At 44.9% G+C, this 13306-nt stretch overlaps 1 protein-coding gene across 3 annotated transcripts in view; it reads left to right on the top strand.

Annotated features, from left to right (window-relative positions):
* The window catches only part of LOC144497831 (uncharacterized), a 34396-nt gene that overhangs the window by 6768 nt on the left and 14322 nt on the right, over nt 1-13306 (top strand). For 2 of the 3 annotated variants that reach the window (XM_078219272.1, XM_078219271.1), the window contains exons 3-6: nt 2401-2655; nt 4660-4773; nt 5278-5379; nt 11682-11810. In XM_078219272.1, the coding sequence (XP_078075398.1) occupies nt 2401-2655; nt 4660-4773; nt 5278-5379; nt 11682-11810 (600 nt within the window). The remainder of the gene's footprint in view (nt 1-2400; nt 2656-4659; nt 4774-5277; nt 5380-11681; nt 11811-13306) is intronic. The other variant, XM_078219273.1, reaches the window with a different exon arrangement.

The raw sequence follows: 13306 nt of genomic DNA, 5'->3' as shown, positions 1-13306 counted from the left end.
CATCTGCCAGCACTTGGCCCATCGCCTTGAATGTTACGATGTGCCAAGTGCTGATCCAGGTACTCTTTAAAGGATGTGAGGTAACCCGCCTCTATCACCCTCCCAGGCAGCGCATTCCAGACCCTCACCACCCTTGGGATTAAAAATATTTTTCATCACATCCCCCTTAAACCTCCTGCCCCTCATCTTGATCCTATGTCCCCTCATGACTGACCCTTCAACTAAAGGGGAACAGCTGCTCCCCATCCAGGGGTTGTATACCAAACCAGGTCATTCTGAAAACACTAGTAAATGGTTGGTGAATTTATTATAAAGAGAAACATTGCTCTGTGGAATAATTGGATCTTGATTCTAGCCAGAGAGCAGTGGAAGCTGGATGATTGAGGACAGATTTTTGAACGACAATGGTGGGGTAGGAATATAGAGTTAAGATTGTGATCTGATCAACCACCTAAAGGTGGAGAAGGCTCAAGGAACTGAGTGGCCTATCCCTCCTTTTTATGTTGTGGTTGTTTAACCATGCTTACATACCACAATCTTGAATTGTGAGATTAGACTTTTTTTTTATTCGGAGAAATCATAGAAACCCAACAGTGCAGAAGGAGGCCCTTCAGCCCATCGAGTCTACACTGACAACAACCCCACCCCAGGCCCTATTCCCACAACCCCACACATTTACCCCACTAATCCCTCTAACTTACACATCCTATTTAGCATGGCTGATCAAGCTAACCCGCATATCTTTGGAGTGTGGGAGGAAACCGGAGCACACAGGAGAAACCCACCTAGACACGGGGAGAACGTGCAAACTCCACGCATACAGTGACCCAAGGCCGGAATTGAACCGGGTCCCTGGCTCTGTGAGGCAGCAGTGCTAACCACTGTGCCACTGTGCCAACCAGTGCTAGCCACTGTGCCACCCTTGTGGGACTAGGCGTCGCAGCATTTATTGCCCATCTCTCGTTGCCCTTGTTCAGAGGACAATTGAGAGTCAACCACATTGCTTTGTCTCTGGAGTCACATGTAGGCCAGACCGGGTAAGGACGGCAGATTTCCTTCCCTGAAGGACATTAGCGTTCCAGATGGCTTTTTCCGACAATCGACAATGGTTTCATGGTCATCAGTAGATTCTTAATTCCAGATATGCTTTTTTATTGAATTCACCATCTGCCGTGGCAGGATTTGAACCCGGGTCCTCAAAACGTTAGCTGAGTTTCTGGATTAATAGTCCAGCGATAATACCACTAGGCTGTGGCCTCCTCCAGCTCTTTTCTAGCCAGCCAAGAGTGAACAGTTTCCTTCCTGGCTGTGTGGACACGTGAATATGTATTTATTTTTCAATGGGAGGAAGGAGCAGCAGGGGGAGGGGAAATTTGCAAAGGAAGCTGAAAGTGCTGGAATGTGTAAAAGACCAGATTGGGTAGACAGGAGATTTTGGTGGGTGGGGGTTTGGGGGGTGCCTTTGACGCATTAGAGGGGATTAGAGAGAGTTAGGATGTGGTGGGATTTAATGAGAATTTTAAATTTAAGACATTGAGGGACAGGACCCGATGCAAGTCAGTAAGGGTTGGAGTGACGGGTGAGTGGAACGTGATATCGGATAGGAGAGCAACAGCAGAGGTTAAAAGAACTGGTGGATGGAGGTTGCCTATACAGCATTGGAATAGTGGAGTTTAGGGGTGAGGACTTCAACATCAGCTGGGCTAAAGCGGTTCCTGAGTTGGGTGATATTGGAGGTTGACCATCTTTCCAATAGGATTATGGCATCAGAAAACTTGGCTTTAAGTTATTGGAGTATTGCGTACAGTTCTGGTCACCACACTACCAGAAGGACGTGGATGCTTTGGGAGGGTGCAATGAAGGTTCACCAGGATGTTGCCTGGTCGGGACAGTTTTAGGTATGAGGAGAGGTTGGATAAAGTCAGATTGTTTTCACTGGAAAGACAGAGGCTGAGGGGCAAACTAATAGAGGTCTACAAAATTATGAGACTCGTAGATAGTGGGGCTAGTCAGAGGCTTTTTCCCAGGGTGGAAGGGTTGACTACAAGAGGGTACAGGTTTAAGGTGAGAGGTGGTAAGTTTAGGGGAGACGAGTGGGGAAAATTTTTCACACAGAGGGTGGTGGGTGCCTGGAACGCATTGCCAGTGGAGGTGGTGTAAGCAGCCACATTAGCAATGTTCAAGGTCCTGATAGACCCTGATAGAACGGGAGGCGATTAGAGAGATAGAAACTGCATATCGGCGCAGGCTTGGTGGGCCGAAGAGCTTGTTCCTGTGGTGTATTGTACTTTGTTCTATTCTGAACAGTTATGTAGCAGTGAATGAGCGAGCTGTTATTGGTTAACCACTTTTGAGATAAAGTCTCATGCTCCAATCTGTTTATCTAACTCCCTCCCACAGAACCACTGTCGGAACCTTTCATCAATGAAACTAACGTGAACGGCACAACCAAGTTAACCTGCCTGGTGTCTGTTGGGGAAGCGAGTTCTATTCTGTGGAGGAAAGATGACAAAGTGATAACAAATGGTCAACATTATCGATTAGTGCAAAGCAACAGCACACTGATTATCTCTGAAGCCAACTGTGACATCTACGTTTGTACAATGGAAAATCGTGTTAGCACGGGCAGCAGTTCACATATTCTCGCATTTTACAGTGAGTCAAGCCAGGGGAGTCAATTGCTTTAATAATTTTGGTGAAACAATGTTCCACTAACTTGCCTTATATCCAGGTTCACTGAAGGGCTCAATTTGGGAATAATATTGTATATTAAGCAGCACTGTGGCACAATGATTAGCACTGCTGCCTCTCAGCACCAGGGACCCGGGCTCGATTCCCGGTTTGGGTGACTGTCTATGTGGAGTTTGCACACTCTCCCCGTGTCTGCGTGGGTTTCCTCCAGGTGCTCTGGTTTCCTCCCACACTCCAAAGATGTGCAGATGAGGTGAATTGGCCATGGTAAATTGCCCTTTAGTGTCAAAGGGGTTAGCAGGGTAAATACATGCGGTTACAGGAATAGGGCCTGGGTGGGATTGTTACTGGTGTAGGCTCGATGGGCCGAATGCCCTCCTTCTGCGTTGTAGGGATTCTATGACTCTGTAATATTTTCAGAACAGGAGGAAGGACTGGGATGGAAAATCACAAACTGCTAGTGCACAGTTTCCCAATGTACACTCGGGCCATAAGGTACAAGTGCAGAAGAAAGCCATTTAGCCCATCGGGTCTGCTGCACCATTCAATGAGATCATGACTGACCTGATGTGATAATCCTCAACTTCACTATCCCGCCTCATCCCCATAACCCTCAATTCCCTTACTGATTAAAAATCTGTCTATCTCAGCCTTGAACATAGTTAACAATATAGTTTCTGAATTTCACAGATTCACTACCTTCTGAGAAAATAAATTCCTCCCCATCTCTGTCTTAGGGCAACCCCTTCCTCTGAGATTATTCCCTCTGGTCCTAGACTCTCCCACAAGGGGAAGCAAGCTCTCAGCATTGTGTCTCAGTCGGCAGCACGTTTGAACGCTCTGGGTCCAAGTCCCAGAACTTGATGGCCACAGACATGGTGCAACAGGTTTGAGAACCGCCCTGAAAATTATTCTCATGCTTCCTGTACAATTCCCCAAAGGGGAAAAAACGACTGAATTTACAGAACAAACAAGTAATATACATTGCCGGCATTTACTGAGTGCCAAAGTGTAAAGTTTCACTTTTAAGTATGTTGTTTCCTTCAGATTGCAGGCAATTTGCTCAATGTGGAAAATGAAGCACTGGTAAACTCCTGATCGTGGAGCCAAAGTATATTCTGAGAATCATAGAATCCCTGCAGTGCAGAAGGAGGTCATTCAGCCCATTGAGTCTGCACCAACCCTCCAACGAAGCATCCCACCCAGACCCTATCCCCATAATCCCACGTATTTACCCCACTAATCCCCGTCCCCTCACCTACATGACCAAGGAGCAATTTAGCATGGCCAATCCACCTAACCAACCCATTGTTGGGCACTAAGGGGCAATTTAGCATGGCCAATCCACTTAACCTGTACATCTTTGGACTGTGGAAGAAAACTGGAACACCCTATTTTTGGGGCAGAATGGAGAATATTTTGCAATGCATCTAAAGGAAGCACAGTGGTTAGCACTGCTGCCTCACAGCGCTAGGAACCCGGATTCAATTCCAACCTCGGGTGACTGTCTGTGTTGAGTTTGCACATTCTCCCCATATCCGTGTGGGTTTTCTCCGGGTGTTCCAGTTTCCTCCCACAATCCAAAGATATGTAGGTTAGGTAGATTGGCCATGCTAAATTGTCCATTAGTGTCCCAAGAAGTGCAGGTTAGATGGATTAGCCATTGTAAATGTGTGGGGTTTTGGGGGTAGGGTAGGTGAGAGGGTCTGGGTAAGATACTCTGTCAGAGAGTCGGTGCAGACTCAATGGGCCGAATGGCCTCTTCTGCCATTGTAGGGATTCTATGAGCGTATGGTATGTCACCTTGAATAGGTGTGAGAATGCTTGAAGGTCGCAACTGGGTCCCTGGTGGAGAGTGTTCTATTTTCAACAGTCAGAATGCTTAATAATCATATCCCAAGGGGAAGAAAATCTTGCTTGTAACTTGTAAACTGCTATCAAAATATTGAAGTTTCAAATCTATTTCAGGTCTTTCACCGCTGCATTATTGCACAATAGGATTGTTTGTTGCCACATTGACTACTGCTGGCCCTGTCTTAAGCTGTACAATCATTTCATTCCTGCTCGTGTCGAAAACTAAATGTAAGAGAAATCTGTTATTTCTTCCGTTGGTGTTGAAAGTTTCAAAAATGTCACATTTAATAATAGAGACTGTATGAAATTTTAAAAGCCATATTGGTATCATTTTAGGTGGCACAGTGGTTAGCACTGCTGCCTCACAGCTCCAAGGAACCCAGGTTTGATTCCCGGCTTGGGTCACTGCCTGTGCAGAGTCTGCACATCTTCCCCGTGTCTGCGTGGGTTTCCTCCGGGTGCTCTGGTTTCCTCCCACAGTCCGAAAGACGTGCTGGTTAGATGCATTGGCTGTGCTAAATTCTCCCTCAGTGTACCCGAACAGGCACTGGAGTGTGGCGACTCGGGGATTTTCACAGTTAACTTCATTGCAGTGTTAATGTAAGCCTACTTGTGACATTAATAATTCAAATTTAGAAACCAAAATCAGTTTCTGAATGTGGGGCAATTGTTTCAGATATGTGAATATTATTTGTTCAAGTAATATTGATGTGAATTTGCTCATCATTGCAGGTTTTCTCTCTCTCCAATATGTGCTCCAAGCCTGGCAGTATTTGCCAATGCTGTCATTTCTCCTTTTTGCTGGTGCGATGCTGTGTTGGATTCCAGTTGAAGGTACTGTTTGAGCTTCTGTTTCTTTGCTCCCAGTTGGTATTCCTACAATGCAGAAATTCTGACACATTAAATTCCAATTTAACATGTTAAAAGTAAAGCTTATTTATCAGTCATAAGTAAGGCTTACATTAACACTGCAGTGAAGTTACTGTGAAATTCCCCTAGTCGCCACACTTCAGCGCCTATTTGGGTACACTAAGGGAGGAATTAGCATGTCCAATGCACCTAACCAGCACATCTGGGGGGAATCCAGAGCACCCGGAGGAAACCCATGCAGAGGCAGGGAGAACATGCAAACTCCACATAGACGGACAGTGACTCGAGGCCGGAATTGAACTCGGGTTCTTGACACTGAGGCAGCAGTGCCAACCACTGTGCCACCATACCATTAATAACATCAGTTCATTCCCTGTCTCCTGGTACCAGCAATCCTGCACAACAAGTGTGCTTTTGACCGACCTGGCCACATCAAACCCCTCTGATCCATGTTCCCCCTGAGCAGGGTCGCACTGTTTCTGATATTCCGCAGCGATGTTAATATTCCTGTACACTCTGCCAGGCTGGTCTTATGCTTTTTGCTGGTGGATCCCTCATTAAATACTGTCTGCTGCTTTTGTAATCTCTCTACAGAGATATTCAAATTGCTAGGAAAGAGCTGGGAGAGCCAATGGCCCAGTCGCTAGACTATTAATCCAGAAGCTCAGCTAATGTTCTGAGGACCATAAGACCATAAGACATAGGAGCGGAAGTAAGGCCATTCGGCCCATTGAGTCCACTCCACCATTCAATCATGGTTGATTTCAACTCCATTTACCCGCTCTCTCCCCATAGCCCTTAATTCCTCGAGAAATCAAGAATTTATCAATTTCTGTCTTGAAGACGCTCAACGTCTCGGCCTCCACAGCCCTCTGTGGCAATGAATTCCACAGACCCACCACTCTCTGGCTGAAGAAATTTCTCCTCATCTCTGTTCTAAAGTGACTCCCTTTTATTCTAAGGCTGTGCCCCCGCGTCCTAGTCTCCCCTGTTAATGGAAACAACTTCCCTACGTCCATCCTATCTAAGCCGTTCATTATCTTGTAAGTTTCTATCAGATCTCCCCTCAACCTCCTAAACTCCAATGAATATAATCCCACGATCCTCAGACGTTCATCGTATGTCAGGCCTACCATTCCTGGGATCATCCGTGTGAATCTCCGCTGGACCCGCTCCAGTGCCAGTATGTCCTTCCTGAGGTGTGGGGCCCAAAATTGCTCACAGTACTCCAAATGGGGCCTAACCAGTGCTTTATAAAGCCTCAGAAGTACATCCCTGCTTTTGTATTCCAAGCCTCTTGAGATAAATGACAACATTACATTTGCCAGGGTTCAAATCCCGCCACGGCAGATGGTGGAATTTAAATTTAATTTAAAAAAGTAAGAATCTACTGATGACCATGAAACAAGTGTCAGAAAATCCCATCTCATTCACTAAAGTCCTTTAGAGAAGGAAATTTGCCTTCCTTACCCTGTCTGGCCTACATGTGACTCCAGAGCCACAGCAATGTGGTTGACTCTCAACTGCCCTCCAAAGGCAATTAGTGATGGGCAATAAATGCTGGCCAGCCAGTAACGCCCATGTCCCACTAATAAAGTTCTTAAAAATCCAGCTTGTGCCGATCCCACAGAGAATCAGTAGCTGTAACAAATCTATTGTTCCTGACTTTTTTTTTTCTGGAAAGTCATGCATCCAGGAATCTCCACTGGGTGAAGGATCACTCTGCTTTTTTAAGCTCCATTTGACTTTCCTTCCTGTGATCTGGGGAAGCAGGTGGTAAGGGTAAGGCCCCATTCACTGCCAACCCTTAAGAAGAGGTTATTACTGCTGAGGAATCCAGATGACAGGCTAGAGAAATGGGACTGGATTCTTTTTGCAGTCCTTCGTTGAAAAAATAATGGGCAGGACCTGATTCCGGGATCCTGGCCCCATTTCCAGGCTGCCCCAATTTTCACCAATGCAGGTTAAGTTTGTGAGCTGTGTGCCACCTCTGCACAACACCAAACCTCCAAAGTCAGGACAGACATCTGTGCAATTTTCATGGAGTTGGAACAGCATTTCAAGGAATCGTGGGTCGTGGCCTCTCACTGGTGTTACAAACCATAGTCTGGATGCAGAATCTTTGAAAGGTCTTGCCCATGTGTCCTTGATGGCCCTCCACCAAAGACCATACATCCCTCGCCCCACATACTCTCCATGCCAACATAATTTCAGAGGGCAGTTGAGAATCAACCACATTGCTGTGGCTCTGGAGTCACATGTAGGCCAGACCGGGTAAGGACGGCAGATTCATTTTGGTAGGACTAATTCAAATGTGGATTACAGGGTCAAAGTAGGGTTCTGAAGACTGTGGAGGAACAGAGAGATCTTGGGGTCCATATCCACAGATCTCTAAAGGTTGCCACTCAAGTGGATAGAGCTGTGAAGAAGGCCTATAGTGTGTTAGCTTTTATTAACAGGGGGTTGGAGTTTAAGAGCCATGGGGTTATGCTGCAACTGTACAGGACCTTGGTGAGACCACATTTGGAATATTGTGTGCAGTTCTGGTCACCTCACTATAAGAAGGATGTGGAAGCACTGGAAAGAGTGCAGAGGATATTTACCAGGATGCTGCCTGGTTTGGAGGGTAGGTCTTATGAGGAAAGGTTGAGGGAGCTAGGGCTGTTCTCTCTGGAGCGGAGGAGGCTGAGGGGAGACTTAATAGAGGTTTATAAAATGATGAAGGGGATAGATAGAGTGAAGGTTCAAAGACTATTTCCTCGGGTGGATGGAGCTATTACAAGGGGGCATAACTATAGGGTTCGTGGTGGGAAATATAGGAAGGATATCAGAGGTAGGTTCTTTACGCAGAGAGTGGTTGGGGTGTGGAATGGACTGCCTGCAGTGATAGTGGAGTCAGACACTTTAGGACCATTTAAGCGGTTATTGAATAGGCACATGGAGCACACCAGGATGATAGGGAGTGGGATAGCTTGATCTTGGTTTCAGATAAAGCTCGGCACAACATCGTGGGCCGAAGGGCCTGTTCTGTGCGGTACTGTTCTATGTTCTATGTATATGACACTTCAATGCCCATTTACCCAGTACGTACTCTGTAACCGATGAATTCAACAGTCACAATAGTGTGTATGGACTATTTAAAAATAACTACTCATTGATTCATAACCTTCTACTTTCGTAAAAATACTCTTTTTACTACAGCTCTATAAAAGTATCAATCATCCATACCTTTAAAATTTCAATAGCAGAAATGGCAAGCACTTGACACCACCTACGTCGTGAAGATCAACATTGTGCAATTGACAGAATAGATCACAGAGTAAGAGCTGTCAATTAGGCAATGTTTTCCTTTGAGTGCAGCTGTATGGACTCTTAGTTAAGAATACATAATTAGGCTTCAATGATTAGTTTTTCCTCGCACGCTGTTGTTACGATACAGTTCATTGAACCCTATAGTTATGCCCCCTTGTAATAGCTCCATCCACCCGAGGAAATAGTCTTTGAACGTTCACTCTATCTATCCCCTTCATCATTTTATAAACCTCTATTAAGTCTCCCCTCAGCCTCCTCCACTCCAGACAGAACAGCACTAGCTCCCTCAACCTTTCCTCATAAGACCTACCCTCCAAACCAGGCAGCATCCTGGTAAATCTCCTTTGCACTCTTTCCAGCGCTTCCACATCCTTCTCATAGTGAGGTGACCAGAACTGCACACAATATTCCAAATGTGGTCTCACCAAGGTCCTGTACAGTTTTAACAGAGTATTTACTGGGTGATTGGAATATATGTGCCATAGATTGGCATAGATTATGACGGGCCATTGGAGATGGGTGGGTGAGCAGTAGTGGTTTTCATAGAAGGTTTGTGGGCTGGAGGTTGAGGTGGTCTGAGTTGGCATGGATGGGGCATGGGGAATGTGTGATGGGTGAGGGCTGGGGGGGGGGGCTGGGTTTTTTTTGTTTTGCTGGTGAAGTTCCAGAGCTTTGAGGTCCCGGCAACCCCTGTGATTGGCTCTGAACAGTATTTTTGGGGGGAGGGGGAACAGTAGATCCAACATCAGTTATCAGATGTCCTCCAGAATGAAAATCCCACATTCGCAGTCACTTTCTCCTGGTGTGGGTGTGCCCAACTGGAAAAGTTTCCAATTCTCCCTACAGGTTCTGGGATGGAAATCCATCCTGAGGGCTCACATTTCAGCTGAGCAACTTAATTTAATTAATGAAGTAATTCTGAAACTTTCACAATTATCTCATTTATAATATATAATATATCTCACTCATTTTGGCCTCGCCGCAAGTGTAAACATCTTATCATTTACCCGATCAAATAGTCACAGTTCTTTCTGATCGATATAACTTTCAAATTCTGATTTAATTCTTGTGAATGTTTTACGCACTTTCACGAGTGCCTCTATCATTTTTATGAATGTAGGAGTGAACAGTATTCTATATGTCGGGTAATCAAGGTTTGATACTAGTTTAATATAACTTCTTAGCTTTTCAATTTGATTTTGATTTGACTTGATTTATTATTGTCACATATTAGTCTAGAGTGAAAAGAATTGTTTCTTGCTCGCTATACAGACAAAGCTTACCTTACATAGAGAAGGAAAGGAGAGAGTGCAGAATATAGTGTTACAATCATAGTTAGGGTGTAGTGAAAGATCCATCCATTCAAAGTCTGATGGCAGCAGGGAAGAAGCTGTTCTTGAGTCGGTTGGTACGTGAGCTCAAACTTGTATATCTTTTTCCCGACGGAAGAAGGTGGAAGAGAATATGTCCAGGGGGTTCTTGATTATGCTGGCTGCTTTTGAGGCAGTGGGAAATGTAGACGGAGTCATTGGATGGGAGGCTGGTTTGTGTGATGGACTGGGCTTCATTCACGACCCTTTATAGTTTCTTGCGGTCTTGAAGCAGGTGCCATCCCAAGCGGTGATACAACCAGAAAGAATGCTTTCTATGGTGCATTTGTAAAAGTTGGTGAGAGTCATAGCTGACATGCCAAATTTCCTTAGTCTCCTGAAAAAGTAGAGGCGTTGGTGGGTTTTCTTAACTATAGCATTGGCATGGAGGGACCAGGACAGGTTGTTGGTGATCTGGACACTGAGGAACCTGTAGCTCTCGACCATTTCCATTTCATCCCCGTTGATGTAGACAGGGGCATGTCCTCCACTGTGCTTCCTGAAGTCAATGACTATCTCCTTCGTTTTGCTGACATTGAGGGAGAGATTATTGGCATCACACCAGTTCACCAGATTCTCTATCTCATTCCTGTACTCTGTCTCATCATTATTTGAGGTCTGACCCACTACGGTGGTGTTGTCAGCAAACTTGAAAATCGAGTTGATGGGCAATTTGGCCACACCGTCAAAGGTGTTGAAGGAGTATAGTAAGGGGCTGAGGACACAGCCTTGTGGGGCACCGATGTTGAGGAGGTGTTGTTGCCTATCTTTATAGATTATGGTCTGTGGGCTGGGAAGTCTCGGATCCAGTTGCAGAGGGAGGAGCCGAGCCCTCGGGCATGGAGTTTGGGGATGAGTTTGGTTGGGATAATGGTGTTGAAGGCTGAACATCAGGAAAGAACCTCACTTTCTGACTTCATGTTGAAAGTGTGTCATTCATGAAACAACTGAAGGTACCTGTGCTTGGGATAACACTCTTGGAGACTCCTGCATGAAACTAAGTGTGGCTGAAGCATGTAACCAAGTCTTTGAAGTGTATTGGGGCTGTAATTCTCCAGCCTCGCCTATGGCTGGGATTCTCCAGTCCTGCTGCAATAAATGGAGCTTTGGCCAAGCATCAAATTCTCTGTTCTCGCTGACGGCAGCGGCTGGGCACACGACATTGGAGAATTCCAGCCAGGATTGCGGGAATCACTGTTCCTCGCTAAGCCATGTACTTAGACTCTGGTTTGAGATCCAGTCGCAGAGGGAGGAGCCAAGCCCTAAGCCACGGGGTTTGGAGATGGGTTTTGTAGGAACAATGGTGTTGAAGGCTGAGTTGTTACTGTAGTTTCAATTCTGTTCCTCAAGCATGTAACCAAGTCTTTGAAGTGTATTGGGGCTGTAATTCTTGGATGCTACCGAGGTAGTTCCAGCCTCTCCTTATAACTCCCTTGAACATCCATATATTACATCTGTTGTATCACCCTCAAGTGCACCATAAAACCCGCCAGTGATTGGCATGCTGCATATTCTTGTTATGTTTTCAGAGGTGGTGAATTAAGCAGCAATGACTTTTAATCTGACTTTTTGTTCTTTCAATAGGACTTCATAACACACGGTGGATGTTGCTGCTTCCTCTTTGTCCCGCGCTAATATCGTCCTTATTATTGATTTGTAAGAAGGCTTGTGACAAGAAAAGAAAAAAGTTACTTGATACCTTGAAGATCAAAAGTAAGTTCAAAGATAAATGATATATTTGTAGAGTATGTTATGATGTGGAGTTTGACCCCCTAAAGACATAACACCAGATCCCCCCAAAGAGGAATATCTCACCTCGTAATCTGCTAAAAGTGTGTGCGAAGGTGTGAACTGTTCTTCTGTGACATTTCATGGTTAACTAACAGAAATACCTGACACTGACTTTAAGATGAACACTTAACAATTTATTTATTTAACTAACAGGGAACTTTAACTAACCAATTAGCATACTGAATAAAATTAGATTCTACTGGAATGCTGTTCAAATAAATACAATGCCCATTCATTAACAACAAAAAAACAATTTAGACACTCTCAAACAATATACAACCAGGTTTTGTATCTTTCAGAACCTTCTGAAGTTTCTTGGTTGATTTCTCTGTCTATGAGTTCTTTTTGATTTGTACCTTTCGCTGGTTAGATGGTGTGTTCTCTTAAGAGATGTATAAAGCTGCAGGTTAGAGAGCTGCTCTCTCCCGCTCAAATCTTGAGAGGTGACAGTTGCTACCTCCTGTTTTTCCCCCCTTGCATTCTTTTTTATACCTGCGATGACCTATCAATTTTCCTACAATAGGATTGGTCTGTTGTTGTCAACAACATCAAATTCAAATCTTATAGGTTCTTGGTAGCTGAGTGCCTGCTTTACATTTATTGGGCAAAATTCAAACAACAACAGGTTGCCTTGTCAAGACTACTGCTTGACATTTTGATACAAATGTTTCAGCTTGGACTTTGGATGTACTTTGCGTTTTAGACCACCAAGCACTGAAACAAAACACCAACTTTTAAAAGGATCACGCAATGTTTTTTCTCTCTAGCATTGTTTTTACCTTCTTTACATCTTTATCAACTTCACAAACTCAGCTTCGCAACAAACACAATAAAGCCCTCACGGTCAATATTCGTCTGGGAGGTTTAGATTCTGGGAAATTGGGAGGGTGAGGAGCGGGTGGGGAAGTGATTGAGAAGGTGACGAGAGAGGCTGTTCAGTGTAGTGTTTCAAACTTGGATTCGCTAAGTTTCTGCTAGATATTTGGTTGGGGAAAATGTAGGAAGGCTGAGTGCAGATTGGCAATGTCCAGCTGTGGTACTCTGTGCTGAGAGGGGAACACTGTCTGTTGTACCTGTTAATTCTCAGATACTTTCAACCAGTTTACTTACTCCAAGGTTTTACCCCGGTGCCCTTATTTGCAAGGTGGACAAAGGACAAACACAAGTAAAGATTCAACAAGTTTATTAAATAACACTATTAACCCTTAAATTACCCACATAAAACAAGAGGATACCCCAGCAGATTCAAGTATACTACCCGTAAAGATGGCTTGGTTAAACTGCAGGCCCGATTCTCTGAGTCCCCTCTGGTCTGTCGTCACGAAGGTGAGTCTCGATGGCCGCTTCTTCCTTCCTTCCTTCTCTGGTCAGTCTTCCGAATGGACACGGCTGTGTCCCCTGTCGAGTCTTCGCTCCTG

This window comes from Mustelus asterias, chromosome 8 (genome assembly GCF_964213995.1).
Source record: "Mustelus asterias chromosome 8, sMusAst1.hap1.1, whole genome shotgun sequence".
NCBI lineage: Eukaryota > Metazoa > Chordata > Chondrichthyes > Carcharhiniformes > Triakidae > Mustelus > Mustelus asterias.
The sequence above is the reverse complement of the archived record's forward strand: the minus strand, read 5'-3'. Positions and strand labels throughout refer to the sequence as shown.